Raw genomic sequence first — 17,181 nt, 5'->3', positions numbered from 1 at the left:
GAGAGCGGCAGACGAGAGGACCAGCCCGCACGCGAGCTCTCTCGCCGGTTATTATTGAGAGTTTATATCCGAAAGGAGTAGCCTTGACTGATAAACCTCGACAACGCGATTGTGTTTAATACATGTGTGTACTATATATATATATATATATATATATATATATATATATATATATATATATATATATATATATAATTAATTTTTGCGGGATACGTGGAAATTCATGCGAATAAGATCGGACGATTCGTGATTATTTGGTTTGGATCGGTTTTTGGAATCCATGCGCGTTTTCTTGATTATTGGGTTGTATTGTTTACGATGCATAAACAGAAAGCAGCTGAGAACTGTTCGAAATCGAAATTTATGACTTTCTTCGCATCGGTTGTTTCTTCGACACCACCCGTGTAAGACGGGTAGTGGTCGTACAGGGGTTTAACAGTCGTGTGCAGAATGTAAATAATATATTCGGCACGTGTTGAAGCAGATAATCTCTGAAAGTCAATGACGATTTATCATTAATATTGTTTTCGCCGCTTATATAATATCAATAATGCACGAAACTTGGTTCATTTAATTCGGATGGGGGAGAACGGTTAAATAAAGCTCTTTTGTAATTATTTAAATCCAAACAAATGGTGCGCGAGTCAAACTGTACATATAAATTGTTCTAATATGCGCGTATATGTTCTGCACAACAGATCTGAACAATTTGAATTTTGAATTTCCCGCCACAGTGACGCCAACATAAAGCAACATGGCGGCGCGAACCCGAATTATTGGCACCCCTAGCTCCACCTTTGACTTCCTCTGTTTTGTCGAAGGCTCTTTCGGTACGTTCCTCGTGAGATAGCTCTTCCATAAATCCGTAATTATCATCTCCAATTAGCTGACATCCACGCGAAAAAAGTATCCAGGATGAAAGCCCAATACCTCCTGCGTCGAAAATTTGGAATATTTTCTAAATTTCGTAACTTTGACTTTCCCGAATAACGGGACGCTTTTCGCGAGGTTATGTCAGCTCGAATAGTCGACCGCTAACCCATCCATACCCGCTCATGTGATCCACATGTGTTTTGTTGTGATTGCTTGCATAAATTGATAACGACCTTGTTATTTTACAGGGATTGAGCCATGGGTCGTGTAATTCGCGCTCAACGTAAGGGAGCTGGATCAGTTTTCCGCTCCCACACCAAGAGGAGGAAGGGAGCACCAAAGCTTCGTTCCCTTGATTACTCTGAGAGGCATGGATACATCAAGGGTGTCGTCAAGGTACGTTTCGTTTCTTTATTGTTAAAACATGGTAAAAGTTACTGCTTTGCTAGTATCCGAGTTCACTTGTTCAACACTTGTTTGAGTTTGTTTTGGAACAATAGGGTTAACGTAAACTGGTTTGCATGTTAGGAGGTTAATTTGTTGATTTAGAACTTTCAACAGTTTAAATGATGTTGTATCAGCGTGGAGTTTCATAAGTTGTCATCAAATTTTGAATGAAGACAGTAAAACTGTTGAGAATAAAATCATAATGATCACCATGTATGTATGTTTCATTGAACAACAAATGCATTCAATTGATAAATAAATCATTGAAAATATTACACACAAGCACAAATTTAAATAGTACAAACAAATCATTAGAAAAACAATTTGTTGAAGGTCGACATAAAGGTAAAAATAATTGGTGATTGGATTACTAATCTTTATGTTATTTTGCAGGAGATCATCCACGACCCTGGCAGAGGTGCTCCTCTGGCCGTAGTGCACTTCCGTGACCCGTACAAGTTCAAGACCCGCAAGGAATTGTTCATTGCCCCAGAAGGCATGTACACCGGACAGTTCTTGTACTGTGGAAAGAAAGGTAAATTTTTCTAGCTTTATGCGTTATTACTGAAACTGCAGTATTTTAAAAGTGAATTCAAATCTAATGTGAATCTTTGGCTAAACTAAATTTTGGTTTATAATTTTTAACAGCCAACCTCCACATTGGCAACGTTATGCCAGTCGGTCAAATGCCTGAGGGTACAATCGTTTGTAACCTGGAGGAGAAGACTGGTGACCGTGGCCGATTGGCTAGGGCATCTGGACTGTACGCCACTGTCATCGCCCACAACCCCGACACAAAGAAGACCAGGGTCAAGCTTCCATCTGGAGCCAAGAAAGTCATTCCATCCGCCAACAGAGGTATGGTTGGAATCGTTGCCGGTGGTGGACGTATTGACAAACCCATCCTTAAGGCTGGACGTGCTTACCACAAATACAAGGTCAAGAGGAACTGCTGGCCTAAGGTAATTATCTCTTTTTTGTATTTATTCTACTCCATTATGACAGCTAATAATAATGTAGACATTCCAATGATGGTATAAGACATTTGAAAACCGAATTTACTTTGGAGGAAAATTTTTTCACTGAGATAGAAACGATTTATAATAATATTATGGAATACATCATAATTCCTTTTCTTAAAATGAAAATTATTATTAATTTCAGGTTCGTGGTGTTGCTATGAACCCCGTTGAGCATCCTCACGGAGGTGGTAACCATCAACATATTGGTAAGGCTTCGACCGTCAAGCGAGGCACCAGCGCTGGTCGCAAGATCGGTCTCATCGCCGCCAGGAGAACTGGTAGGATCAGGGGAGGAAAGACCGACGCCAAGAAGGAAGATTAGATTAATCGCTAATTATTTCTCGGCGTTTATTATAATAAAAAACTGGAAAACTCGAAAAAAAATTTAATCATTTGCTTTATTATTTTCAAATACCGTATCTGCTATTCATCTACAAATAAGGTATACCCATACTAATAATTTAATTTTAAAAAAGCCACACTTTACAAATAATTAAATACATAATTAACGTGGTAAGGTTTTCTTTTACTTTGAATAATACAATTTTTCAATATTTTTGTTATAAATGATAATTATCTTGGCAAGCTAGCGTTTTTGTTTGTGTATTATTAGTTCTGGCTTCTGATTTTATTTATTCAAAACCTTATTTTTCAACAATCCAATACAAATAAGATTAAAATTCAATGAAAATGTTAGCTTGTTGCAGATGTAAAATGAATTTATTTTCTTTGTCACGCAATTATACAAAAAAAATTTCATAAATTCATATTTCCCACGCAAATATGTGGCGCGTGCTCCATGAAGTAAAATCATCCCTCGCATTAAGTTGCACTTCCTGTCGATACACAGCAATCTACATCCTGTCCGTCTTCTAAAATGCATCCAATAATACATAAATATAGGATACCCGGAACAGCGGAACGCATCACATCCTCCCCACTCCTCTTCCATTCCACATCCCGTTCCTCCCCGTTCTAGTGCATTCCGGCATTTTCCAGCGCGGCAGTCTGACAGTGGCACAGTGAGCCTGCGAGGCGGTACGCGTGTAGGCGAGTGATCTGATAGTTCGTGAACGTTGTTAAAAGGTAAATATCGTCAACCCCGGAGCGAGTTCTCTGCGTCGGAGCAAGTGCGAGGCGCGTTAATAATTCGATCGACGTCGTCCCCATCAAAAGCAAGTATAATTCGCGCGAAGGTCAAGTCGGTCCGGTGCTACATTAGAAATAAAAAGCGCCTCCACGCTTTGGTCTGTGGACAAAGCGCCGCTGGAGTAACGGCATCGATCGCGCCCGACGTGGATTCCGCGTTGCGAGATCGCTTACTCGTCGTAAGTAATTGTCATCGCGCGAAAAGATTTTGCAATCGCGAAGGCATTACACCGCGTGTGCAATGCTCCGTTCGCGCGTGTCGGCGGAGTAAAATCGAGAGAGGTGGTGGAAGAGGAGAAGAGAGACGAGTGCAGTATAGCGGGGCGAAGCGGCGGAAGTCTCCGGGCGGCCATTTTGTCTGTGCGCCGTGCCTCGCTTGATTCGTGTATGTGGCGTTCGTGCGCGAACCGAGCGCCGCCATTCTTTTTCTCTCGCACCTCGTCAGCGCGACATCCCAGAGCCTTTGTCGCTCTGCGCACGCTTCCAACTTGTACGTTTCATCCGAGCATCTGTTTATTCGATAAGTCACGCTTTCGGATTTCGCCGACTTTTTCCGGATCGTCGTTGAGTTATATCAGCGCGTGTGCACGTTTTACTCCATCGCGTGTCCTCGTCTCTCCCAGCTCCCTCTCCGACTCCGCGTTGCCCGCAGAGCAGACAGACGGACTCGCCCCTTTAACGCTGCTCCGTTCCTTAACTCTCCGAGTCTCGCGTCTCTGCGAGCGTCGCTTGTCGACGATTTAACCTTTTGCAGTGAATTTCTCGACCGGTGACACGAACGCGTCCAAGTGAAACGAGTGTCATTCGAGGTAAATCGAGTATATATTCGAGTCGGCAGTAGTGTAAAAGGGCCGCGCGCGTGCGAAAAGCAACCCCGCGGTCTCCTTTGTACGCGCTGACGGAGCCATAAGCGTATGTTCGCGGTATATCTATATAGCTTCTCTAAACTCCATCAGAGCTAGAGAAAGAGAGAGAGGGAGATATACGACGACGAGGACGACGACGCGTCGTTCGCGCGGAAGCGTGACCTTTCGACTTGGAATTTTTCCCCCTACCTCCGATGTCGGGCACCGCGCGCGCGCTTGCTCCCTCTCATGTCAGACTGGGAGAGAACCGTCGATCATCAGCATCGTGTCGTGCTATAATACTCTCCTCTACATTCACTCTTCTTACTCATTTTGCAGTTTGCATCGAAGAAGTCAGCAGCTGAAGCAGAAGCTAGTACGGTCATTTATTGTACGTATTAACGCACTTTTCGTTCGACGCTGTTTTGAGTTCAGTCGTGCACACACTCAGTTCGACCGAGCAATTGGAAGTTCTTCTCGTTCTCAAGCATACAATATAATATATATATATATACTCTTGTGGTGCTAGTGCGAATAGCAGAAGCAAGTTTTTCAAGAAGTACAGAGTTTGAAGAATTTTTACTGTGTCAACCAGTGTAGAGCGAGTCCTTACGACAGCGCTACGAAATCTACGCACCGAGGCGGAGTAATATGAGTAATGCAGACAACCAGAATGGATCAGGTCTAGAGCAGCAAGTGAGTAGTACAATGGCACCCAGTCTTTCCTCTATACTCTCCTTCTCTTTCTTTCTTTAACGTAGGCTGCTTCAATCGCGTACACGCGTATTTCTAAGCATGCGCTATCGGCGATTTCTCTTTTTGGATAAAGCGATCGCGCGCAACGATGACGTTCGTTTCGAAGCAAGATTTTTTCTTTGACGATGCCTGCGTTACACCATGTTGCAAGAGAGTCTGCGATGAGATGGCATTTAAATAAATATCTAGAATTCGATTTGCATGCAAAGTCGGTCTGAGTATACTCGATAAAAGGAAATACATTCGCGGGGGGGGGGTTACGCATTGCAAATATTTTGAAATTGCAGCGTGAATCACGCTCGTTCTCGAAAGCGGTAGTAGTACAAAGCATCGAAAGAAACCTCGTATATGCCGCATTCGAGATAAAGCGACTCCGAAAAGAATCTTCCGTAATTTTAGTTGACATACTTTGCGCGCGCATCTTTCTCTTCGCCTATAGCGCTCCCCCCCTCTCTCTCTCTCTCTCTCTCTCTCTCTCTCTCTCTCTCTCTCTCTCTCTTACTCCTAAGCATCAGCGATTTAGGTTAAAGTATAGCTGGCGATTATAAATAAGACCAGTTTGTTTCTTCGGCGAAAAGAAATCGACACTTCGGTATTTTCCGTTGTGAGATTTCCATTCAAGCGCGCGCGCACAGAAACTCGCACATAGGTATACACACTGATGACTCAACGCGTGTATTTCACGGCTGTTCCGCAATGGCCGCCCCCTCGTGCACACTACGCCTTTCCATCGTCGAGAAAAGCTGACGAGATGGCAAGCACAGCTGCGCTGCCGGGTTTTCCCCCCGTTTTTTCCATGCTTATCCCCCTCGCGTCAATATGTATAACGAACACCGTGTCACTTTCTTATACGGCATTTTTTAATCTCGGGGAATTGTGTGAGTCGCCGCGTGTGCGTACATACATATATGTATATAGCTATGTAGGATGATGAGGTGTTGCGAAACCACGCGCGCGACGTCTGGAGGCTAAGAGCGAGCGAGCGAGCGAGCGAGAGAGAGAGAGAGAGAGAGAGAGAGAGAGAGAGAGAGAGAGAGAGAGAGAGAGAGAGAGAGAGACGGATAGATATGGCCACGTGGAAGATAAGGATAATTTTTGCGCGATTCACGCCGATGCGAGGTGAAAGTCTCTGCGATTGTCGTTCACCTACGCTTGTTGCATGACTAATAGCCCGTTTTTTGTAGAAATTGATGGAGCTTTTCCACGCGCTGTTGTGTAAATTTAAATATCGACGATAGACGTCCGCGCTCGTGTACATTTATGTATGTTGATTATTCTTCCGATTGCTAATGGTAATTCATCGTTTTACAGTTAGCTGGTCTGGACTTGCAGGACTCCCGCCAATCGAGTGGGGGTCGCTACGTTCCGCCGCACCTTCGAAACAAGTCTGCAAGTAAGTATAATATTTTAAGACATATCGAACATATTTGAACATACATCGCTCAAACAGCAAGTGAAGTTCAATGAGCAATTTAAAAAAGACAGAAACACTCATACCTTTTGTAACGTAACATAGCGAGTAATCGCGTTGTCGACGAACCAGACTCGTTTTCAGATAGTCCGCAGGGCGGCGATCGTCCACCTCTCTCATCCCAGGGAGGCCGTTTCGGGGATCGGGGTGGCGATCGTGACCGTGGCCGCGGCTTAGGAGGTGGTGGTGGTGGTCCTGGTGGCGGCGGTGGCTACGGCCGGCGCAACGACGCCGACTTTGGCAACTTCGGCGGACGCAATCGGCGCCAGGAGAATGGCCGTGACTATCGCTACGAGCGCGATGCCCCGCGGTCTGGCGGCAACGACAGGTGGCAGGAACAGCCGCGCGGCAACGACCGCTGGCAGGACAACGGCAGGAATGACCGCATGGGAGGTGAGTCGGTCAACGGTATGTGCTTGGTCGACGATTCGCCACCATTTTATTTTTATTTCTTTTTATTTATCTATAATAAACTGTAAAAGTCGATGATGGCTGGCGAACTTAACGTATAGTAGCTACGCTCTTCTGAGATTCTCTGCACACGCACGATACCATGCGTTGACTGTTTGATTTCAAAATTACAACTTGTTTTGAAAATGTTGATACTGTGGTAGAGCAAAGACGTTTTTTGATTTGGGAAATCGGTTGCTTTGAATGGCCCTTTTCTCAGTGTACAAATGTAACAAAATTTAATGATGACATTGTCACTGCTCAAGTCTGCATTACAGAGTGACCTTTATTACAACATATTATGCGTGTTAATAGGTGGAGGCGGTGGAAGATGGAACGACGATGATAGAAGGGGTGGCGGCGGCGGCGGTAAACAGATTGACTGGACCATACCGACCGCAAGAGACGAAAGATGTGAGCTTGAGTTGTTCGGCGAGAGAAGCACAGGCATCAACTTCAGCAAATATGAGGATATCCCAGTTGAGGCATCCGGTGAAGATATTCCACCGCACATCTCATCCGTGAGTATTTTTAATATAACCATTAAAAACGCTTCCATGGGCTCAACTTGAACTCAAAGACGATGTTTAAATCGCTTTGAATAAATTGCCACGTGGAATATTGAAAAACGTTTTTTGATTTGGGGAATTGTCGATGCAACCTATCCATTTTCTCAGTGTACAAACGTGACAATCCTTAACTTTTTAAACTCGCCTGCTAGTGTTTTTTATGCTTTATTCCTATAAATCTTGTTTCTTGCTTCACAGTTTGACGAGGTTAAGCTGACGGAGATAATCAAGAACAGCATTAACCTGGCTGGCTACGACAAGCCTACTCCTGTGCAGAAATACGCTATACCGATCATCATTGGTCGTCGCGACGTGATGGCTTGCGCCCAGACTGGCTCGGGCAAAACGGCCGCTTTTCTCGTACCGATTTTGAATCAAATTTACGAGAGCGGACCGCCACCCTTACCCCCAAATGCCAGTGGTCGTCGCAAGCAGTATCCGCTGGGTCTGGTGCTGGCGCCCACCCGCGAGCTCGCTACGCAAATCTACGATGAGGCGCGCAAGTTCGCCTACAGATCGCGTATGCGTCCGGCCGTAGTCTACGGAGGATCCAATATGGTCGAGCAGTTGCGTGAACTCGATCGTGGATGTCATTTGTTAGTTGCCACGCCTGGTCGTCTCGTAGACATGCTGGGCAGAGGCAAAATTGGTCTGCACAATTGCCGGTGAGTAATTGCCTTATTCTTTCAGTCTTTTACTTAAGCCTTCACTGTTGCTTATTTTAACGATATATTTCTCGCTTTACAGTTACTTAGTACTAGATGAGGCTGATCGGATGCTTGACATGGGTTTCGAGCCTCAAATTCGACGCATCGTCGAGCAGGACACTATGCCTCCCACTGGAGAAAGACAAACTCTTATGTTCTCTGCTACCTTCCCCAAAGAGATTCAAATGTTGGCCAGAGATTTCTTAAGCAACTACATTTTCTTGGCCGTTGGCAGAGTCGGTTCGACCTCGGAGAATATCACCCAGAAAATCGTCTGGGTAGAGGAGCATGAGAAACGATCGTATCTTCTAGACTTGCTTGGAGCTTGTAACTTCCAAGAGCCAAGTAAGTTGTATACAGTAACTCTTATTTAAGAAACTGCTTGAATAGTATTTCTGAACCAAATATTAATTACACTGTTCATCTATAGCTCAGGAATCATTGACATTGGTGTTCGTGGAGACCAAGAAGGGAGCTGACATGCTGGAAGAGTTCCTGCATAATCAGCATTACCCGGTAACAAGTATCCACGGAGATCGTTCTCAACACGAACGTGAGGATGCGCTACGTCGCTTCCGCTCTGGTCATACTCCGATTTTAGTGGCCACTGCCGTTGCAGCTCGTGGTCTTGATATTCCCCATGTGAAGCACGTTATTAACTTTGATCTTCCTGGAGACGTAGAAGAATACGTTCATCGTATTGGTCGTACCGGCCGTATGGGAAATCTTGGTAAGAATCTAACAGTTCGTTGCATAGTCATTGTTTTTTTTTATGCTCGTTTAACACTAAACATTTATTAAAATAATTTGTTGAATAATTTTAGGTTTGGCAACATCCTTCTTTAACTCAAAGAATCAGAATTTGGTGCGCGATTTAGTATCATTGCTCGTTGAGGCTAATCAAGAATTGCCGCACTGGCTAGAAGATATGTGCTCTGATTCTCGGCATGGTGGAGGTGCCAGCCGGCGACCAGCTGCCAAGGGTCGCTTCAGTGGTGGTGGATTTGGCGCCAGAGATTACCGTCAATCTAGCGGTGGTGGTGGACCACCCAGTCGTAGCAGCGGACCTCCCGGTAGACCCGGCGGTTATGGAGGTACATAAACTTACATATACAAAGTTAAAACGTATTAAAAATTGACTGATTCGATGTAATAAATCGAAGTTTATTGAAGAAACGCGTATACTAAATGAAGTTTTTGCTTTTTACTTTTAGGGGGTTATGGAGGTGGCGGTGGCTATGGTGGCAACTACAACTCTTCGTACAATTCCAGTAACAATAGTGGTGGTGGTAGTGATCAAGACTGGTGGGCGTCATGAGGCAAATAGAAGCAGCAATAAAAAATGCACCGCCGTCACCGCGCTACCATTATTACTACTACTCTACATGCAAATTCAACTATATGTAAGAAAGTCACGCGAGGAAACACTTAAAATGACACTAATACAAGATTTAAGCAGACATGCGCCAGCGCGTTTAAGAAACAGAACAACAAAATTATGGATTGTACGGCGATACATATAAACTTATACATAAACAAGCACACTCAAGTATACACACGTACAAGTAAGAAGGTAAAAGAGACGCGCGCAAAAGGCAGTAGGCAAACATTACGAGACCTTTGCAAGTAGTATATCACTCTATCGTGACTGCCTAAATGCACCTCTGATGTGTCATTGCAGCAATGAAAAAGTAACATGATTATAATCGCTTAGGATTTCACTTACAATGAAAAGACGGTGAACAATAGATAAAATCGGCGAAGCGATTTTTTCTTCTTTCGTAAATAAGGCTCGCTCTTATTGAGAAAAAGCCTCGTGCCAACTGGCGCACGTATTAGTAGAATCATTACTTATCATCAAATAAAATAAACGAACGTCGAGACTATGTTCTAAATAATAAAAATAGAAAGAAAATGAGATAAACGAGTATTAAGCAACATCAGAGTGCAACTACGCTCGTGAAACATAATTTTCGGTAGCCGGGTACTCGTTTCGTAACGATCAACAAATAGTGCGGCTCGTTGTGACTTTTGCTAAGTAAATTTTTTTTGCTCGGGATCGAGCGCTCGTACGTTTTAAAAATACAGAATATGATTATTTCTTGAATTTATATAATTCAGAATCGACGAATGGTACTTTTGTCCTTTGCCGTCCCTAAAAATAAAAAACGAGACAAGAGAAGAAAAAGAGCATAACTAAACAAGTAACGCGACGAATTTCGTCGAGATAAAGTCGTAATATGATACAAGCGACAAATAGAAAAATGAAATATAACAAAATCGCGCGCCTTCGTTAAAAAGAAGAGAGCCGAATAGAAATCCTAGACTTTTGGGAAGTAACAGAGGAAGCATTTATTTGCTTCGTTTTTGTTCTCCCTTCTTTACTACTATTATTATAATTATTACTATTATTATTATTCTTTCCTCTTCGCAAACAACGAGCAGCCGGTACAGCTCTATCGAGTTCGACATCGATTTTTTACGCGAGACGCGATTCGGATCTCAGATATATAAGGTATATACAAGAGAAAAGAAAAGAAAAAGTGAAAGACAGTTCGATGATTGCATCAACGAATTGCTCTTTGTCGCGTTATTTTTCTCTTGGCTATACGGGCAAATTCGTCGTTTGCGGCTAGGGATACGTATACACACAAGCAGGAAGAAACGCGTGTCCCGCATTGAACGTATTATTTTTTTTCGTTCATTTATTCTAAGAAATGAAGAGCGCGGTTTAATGAGAGATAGATAAAAAACAAAGGTTGCAGTTACAGGAGCAGCTTATATATGAGGGAGTGATGCAAGAAAAATGAAAAGAGAGAAAAGGCAAGTGAGAATGTGAATTCTGCAAGAGAGAATCCAGTGAAAAAGTGAGTGCGTGAGTGACGCGCGATTAATAAACTTTTTTTGCGGCTCGTCGCAAGCGAAAAAATAATAAGATAACCCCGTGTGAAGCCGTCGAGCATTCGCATTACAATTTTTGTAACTGTATTTTAAAAAAAAGTAAACGGTATGACGTGCGCTATACATATTATAAATAACGTTAAATATAATAATCATAAAGTTAACGTACCGTATAAGTAATTAAAGAACAACAAAATAATTAAACAAATGAAAATAAAAGACGACTGTGATATTGAACGATCTTGTGACATTCGATTAACGTGTTTCGAATCGTTTATTTTCCTTTTTTTTAAGGGAGACACGAGAGAGTAAACAAGTTTCGAGATCAAACGATTAGCGAAGAAGAATATTGAAAATAAAACCTTCGAGTCGCTACCGAGACAGAAATCGAATGTCTCTCCGCGTTATTCGAGACATACGCGTACAAAAAAGTAAACAATTTCTCGAGTCGTTCTCTATTTAAAGAAATAACGGTAAAGTTCGGAATCTAAAAAAGAATTAACGGAAAAACGGGATGCGCTAGGTCGAATATAGTGAAGAATACAAATAACGAAGCTAAACTGCGCTGTGCTGTCCGATATCTCGTAAGGGAGGGCCGAACGTTTATTATAGTATACACTAGGCGACGTTTAAGAGGATAGAAACTCCAGGTGAGAGAGAGAAAGAGAAAAAGAGCGAGGGACCGCTGAAGCGAGGGCGAAATATTGCTTGCAATCTTTTTGAGATCACCCAGTTGATCTATAGTTTTAATGTAAATAAATGAAAATTTTTCGGGAATGATTCATTTTGTTTTTTCCTGGCTCTTGGATAACCATGAGCATTGAAAAAATGAAACGACTATCCGACTAATACATGAAAAGTATACATTTGAGCTTTCCCAATGAGAATCTGATCTAAGCCAGCATAAATTAAGTTTCGAGAATTTTCGTAGGAATGTCTAATTATACAAAAGAAATTTGTTGTTTATAGTAAAGCAAAGTAAAAAGAACGAAGTAAAAGTAATTTAGCTCTGTAAAGCCTGTAACATTGTAAGTGATATGTACTAGTCTTCGCAGAGTCACAAGAAATTTTGTTATTTAGGGTCAGTGCAAGTTATATACTCTTATACAAAAGCGCATCATTTACCAAGTATTGCATACTCGCGTGCGCTCGAGTAAGTCTTAGTACTTCCAAGTAAAGTGCAAGTTTTGTCGAAGCTGAACAAAATACACAATAAATAACGAAAAAGACTGATCCCTCTCTCTGTCTTTTTCTCTCTCGCGAGCATACACAAGCAAGTAAATGAGCATAACCGCGTCGACGAATTCTCCAATTCTTTCATCGCAAGGATGAACACAAGAGTACAAAAAAGTCGCAAATCGCGCGTTGGAAGAGTAACTAGAAGCAGTGTAAAATCTCGGAGAGTTGATAAACACGATAATAAGCAGAGTGGGGAAGAAAGGTGTGAGCGCAGGTCGCGGCGCGTTCGTGGACCAAGTGGTGGTGTGCGATTAAATAATTGTTAACATCCTCGTCGACGAGGAGTTATTAAACTATTCTTTTCTTTTTATCGCTGAATTTCTTCTCACATTCGAAGGAAAGCTTCGCGCGTATATGGCGTTCATCGAGTTTTGCGTAGAACGCGTTTAACGTCTCTCGAAATTTCTCGGAGTGAATTTACATGTTATGATCATTTTACATGCGCATCGCTCTCATACACGGCTTTTTGCGAGGGAGCTCATATAACGTACGCGCTCATGATCTAGAAAAAGTATTAAACTATAGATGTTCATTATTCGATTTTAATTAAATAATTATTTATTCTTGCGGTTGTAAAAATGAGAAATTTTGTTTTCATTTTTGCAATCGATTTCTTGTGCTTCTAAATTGTTATCTAAATCTCTTACGTGAAGTTTAGATAAGAATTTTCGAACGTATAATGACAGTATTTTTATTCCAACAAGGATTGAGTGCATTTCATAATGAAACTCGAATCTTTTGGAATGAACATTACACTGTAAACTTTAGCCAGATAATATAATGCACACATTATTTATAAAAACACGACTCCAAGAAATTTAGAGAGCTCATTGGTCTTCGGACTCTCTCTTTTTGCGAACGCTTCAGACCTGGAACGTTTTGCATTTTGACTTTTACTTTTCACTAACTTCGCTGTTTTACTTTTATTCATGTATTTTTTTGTAAACACATTTTACATCTATTAATTTAAATTAAATGGTTCGTTATTCTCACGTATAATTTGAGTGAGCATCTCAAGCACATACTTGATGAAAGATATAAGCACTTTTCTGCCTCGATTTTTGTTACTTTACACGTAAAGGAACTTTTTATTAATTCAGATTCGATTGATTTAATCAAAAAATTAAATTTGAAATCTCAACTTCTCAAACTCTTCAAATAGAATAAAAGATGCAAACAAAATTATCGAAGAACAGTCACGGCTCTTTTTCGCTATTTTTGCTTCAGCAAATTTATGAAAATCCATACACGAGCTTTATTTGTTAATGTAAGAGCAGGTTTCTTCTCAACAGTAACGAAAGGTGCTGATATCTGTAGCTCGTATTTGAGTGAAAAAAAAGACAGAATAAGGGATAAAACAATCCCAGAAATAACGTCGCTTTTTTAAAAAAATTCCAGGATTATATTCCAGTAAGAGAATAAGAAAGAGAGAGAGAGAGAGAGAGAGAGAGAGAGAGAGAGAGAGAGAGAGAGAGAGAGGGAGAGAGAGAGAGGGAGAGAGAGAGAGAGAGAGAGAGAGAGATGATGTATAGCGTTACGTAATTAGTTGCAAATTTCGCAGAAACGGGGAGCAAAATAGACAGGAAAATTTCGAAGGGTGAAAACCCTTCGCTGCTCCTCGATAGCGCGCGACGTATTTCTATTGTTAATACTATGATTTTTTTTTCTTATTTTTAAATGAATAAATAACGAAAAGGCTCGAGCGCATAACGACGCCGCCACGTGTACATATGTAGGACCATTCTTTTTCCGCGTGTCAATAGTCGAATTTATTAAAGAATAAAATAAAAGAAGGTATAAAGAGAGTCGTGAAAAAGACAAGGGATAGAAAGAATTTTAACGAGGATTAACGTGGAAAAAACCCTCTGTAATCGATCGAGTTTTTTCTATACAGATACGTTTGGGATACGCGTATTTTTTTATAGTCAGAGGAGAGTACGGGAGACCACACAAATAGAAGTTTGTCGAGCAAACGAGTAAAAAAATTAAGCACCGCATCATCGGTGCCTTTTCCGCGGATATTAAAAACGTATAAAGCCAGAACCACGCCAAGTCGTGGCTCTCGTTGAGAAAAGTTAACGCGTTTAAACAAATCGACGATTGTTTATTCCTCTCTTTTTTTAAATCCCCGATGATTTATACTGTGTATGTTCCTATAATAGTAGTTGAAAAGTAACTAATGTCGTTTCCCTCACGTTCGTTGTCCTTGTTATTTTCTCCCGTTACATGTAGAACATTTATTATAATAATTAAACACGCGTCTCTCGCGCGATGATCGTGACTTATGACCTTTTTTCCGTTGCGTTTAGTCCTCCGAGAGTGTAAATCGGACACGAGCAGTCTCGCGTTATATTGCGATAATAAAATGTCGACGGTCTCATATTGTAAAGGTAAAAAAGGAGGTGGATGTATCGAGGGTACGTCCTTCGGTATGTGCACGCGCAGCAACATGAAAAGTACATAGCAAAAATTGAATAAAAGCGTCGCCTTGCGTAGGCGACGTTTAGGACGAAGAATAACCGATTTTTTGGGCGCGGGCCGAAAATTACGTGAGCCTTCTTCTCGCTTAAGTATATATAAAAACAAAAAAGATTAGTGAGAAGCGATGATTATAATATACTTTGGCGGCGTTAGGAGGCATTAAAACAAAAAGACGATTTAGAGAAAATTTAAAAAGTGCGGTGCGCGATGATTTAAACAAATGTGTGAGTGTGAGATGTGCGTGTGCGAGATTTGGTGAGAAAGGAAAACAACAATTGGGGGGCTATGAATATCACAACCTATTATATTATAAATAAGATGATGGAGGGAAAAAACGTTGACTGTGACTGCAATCATAATATACTGGAGAAACACAAAGGAGTACCGAGGCATTGAAGGGATAAAGCAAGGGAGAAAATTATGAGTATCATTTTTGCATGACAAACAAATATGCGGCGTGCGAGATAAAAATAATGAAAGTGAGGTAGAGAGGATATATTGAGAGGATTTTATTGTTGTAAAAACTGGTTGCATTGTCGAGGTAGTTAATGACTGTCTGCGAGCCGGAATTTCTGAGTCTTTTCCTCGAGAAGATATCCAAACAACTTGAATTGTAAAAATACAGAATTTTCACATAATTTCTTGCGTACAGTCATTGACAAGCTCGAGCAGTTTAGAAATTATTGGCGAGTGTTTATCATCGAAATTCTGTTCACACGTTTGCCTCGAATTAGAAGTGAAAAAAAATTAAAAGTAAAAGGAGATAGAGAGAAAGAGAGCAAGTTAGTGTGTTAGAGAGAAAGAGAGTGAGTGGAAGATGAAAATTAGAGCGAACGAGAGGAGAGCAAGAAGATGAAAATAGTCGCGTTGGCGCGAGAACGATGATAAAATTTATTTATTATCTAATATCATCATTATGCACGTAAAGTACGAAAATTCTGTGGTCTTTTAGCTGTTATTATAATAATACACATGTTTGTCATACACCGTTCATTCTTCGTTTATTGTATTAACGAAACAAACACAAAGTAAATCGACTTAGTCGATGTCGTTCGAACTGTACAATCGACGGGTTTGATTGGCTATAGTCCAGTTCAGTTCTTTCTTTTTCAATGACTCTGAGCTTTGTTATTACACTGAATCGCACAAAGTTTTGCAGAACTGCACGTACGATTCAACGCCCAATGTATTACATCGTTTTGTATTTTTTTTTTAATCCGCGACTAAACTTTTTTCTACATAAAAAATCGACGATAACTATGTAAAAATTATAATGTAACCGCAGCGAATGAATGTTTTTTTTTATGTTAAAGCGAAAAAAAAGATCAATGAAACTTGTACAATCTGTGAGAGATTCCGGCAAAGTCTCTCATCAGGCTTTTTTTGTCATTTTCGCGTCGAGCAGCGACATGAACTCTCGCACGTTCGCCGATTATATATTCACGAAATAAATGAAAAAATAAAAATTTAATGAATAAATAACGAGAGTAATAGGAGAAAAAGTTTATGGTAGAGCGCCTAAAGAAACACCGATTTTTGCGCTGTGAAGAAACAAAAAATAAATAGGGGTGTTTATGGGGCGGGGAGAGGAGTGCGTTTTAAAGCGGAACGGTGACGTACCATTCTGTCGGTCTTATATTAGTAATTAAATATTTACACTCTACGTTAGTTGACAGGATGTGAAATGAATACAAAAAGTAAAAATAATAAAAAATGAAAGAAGATTAAAAAAATTAGATGAATCTACAAATCGCTGTACGTCGTACACGTGTATTGAAAATGAAAATAAAGAGAGTGGTATCTCGACAAATGATGCCAATTATGGCTTTCACGAAAAAAAAAACACTTGGTTTATTACTATTTCTGTTGCATCCTATATAATTCCACTTATTACACACCTTTTACTCTGGCACTTTTATATCGCAACATTGTGTGGAAACGCAGTTTCAAATCGCAGTCCATCAATAATTATGAAGTTGGAATTGTGAAAAAAAGTGGCTTTCAGTGCAGCAACACTGCGATACATTCATAATTAAATTAAAAACTGGTCAGGGTTTCACCTTGTGCTAGAATCACGCAATGTTTATAATCTTGTTCGAGATCGATTAAAATTCAAATATTCGCTAAATATTAAAAAGTAAATACGTTATTGAAGCAAAGAATTAACGATTTTTCCTCCAAATTTCATTCACAAGTACTGTTAATGCAAAAGATGCAAGGTCGTCCTTTTACTTTTACTGTTAATCAAAAACCTGTGCTGTATCCATCGTA

The 17,181-nt window shown here is 40.8% G+C and overlaps 2 protein-coding genes across 13 annotated transcripts; both read left to right on the top strand.

Annotated features, from left to right (window-relative positions):
- The first annotated feature begins 730 nt into the window (after window positions 1-730).
- Window positions 731-2,731, top strand: LOC100118050 (60S ribosomal protein L8). Of its 2 annotated transcripts, none has more exons than XM_001606970.4 (5): window positions 731-830; window positions 1,122-1,269; window positions 1,714-1,855; window positions 1,969-2,282; window positions 2,485-2,731. In XM_001606970.4, exons 2-5 carry the CDS (start codon window positions 1,132-1,134, stop codon window positions 2,662-2,664), a joined length of 774 nt encoding a protein of 257 aa, XP_001607020.1. In that variant the 5' UTR covers window positions 731-830; window positions 1,122-1,131; the 3' UTR covers window positions 2,665-2,731. The 2 variants fall into 2 exon arrangements, with proteins under 2 accessions (XP_001607020.1, XP_001607030.1); XM_001606980.5 differs by having other exon boundaries at window positions 796-865.
- A 587-nt stretch (window positions 2,732-3,318) lies between these two features.
- On the top strand, window positions 3,319-16,753 carry LOC100122239 (ATP-dependent RNA helicase bel). 11 transcript variants are annotated; one of them, XM_032596925.1, is made up of 11 exons: window positions 3,319-3,428; window positions 4,676-4,727; window positions 4,866-5,032; window positions 6,404-6,485; window positions 6,636-6,956; window positions 7,329-7,534; window positions 7,781-8,247; window positions 8,330-8,634; window positions 8,720-9,019; window positions 9,114-9,383; window positions 9,504-16,753. In XM_032596925.1, exons 3-11 carry the CDS (start codon window positions 4,988-4,990, stop codon window positions 9,605-9,607), a joined length of 2,100 nt encoding a protein of 699 aa, XP_032452816.1. In that variant the 5' UTR covers window positions 3,319-3,428; window positions 4,676-4,727; window positions 4,866-4,987; the 3' UTR covers window positions 9,608-16,753. The 11 variants fall into 11 exon arrangements, with proteins under 11 accessions (XP_032452816.1, XP_032452815.1, XP_032452812.1 ...); XM_032596924.1 differs by having other exon boundaries at window positions 6,636-6,971; XM_032596921.1 differs by having other exon boundaries at window positions 6,609-6,956.
- Window positions 16,754-17,181: the final 428 nt, after the last annotated feature.

This window comes from Nasonia vitripennis, chromosome 2, assembly GCF_009193385.2.
Source record: "Nasonia vitripennis strain AsymCx chromosome 2, Nvit_psr_1.1, whole genome shotgun sequence".
NCBI classification, from domain to species: Eukaryota; Metazoa; Arthropoda; class Insecta; order Hymenoptera; family Pteromalidae; genus Nasonia; species Nasonia vitripennis.
This window is presented reverse-complemented; position numbering and strand designations above follow the sequence as displayed.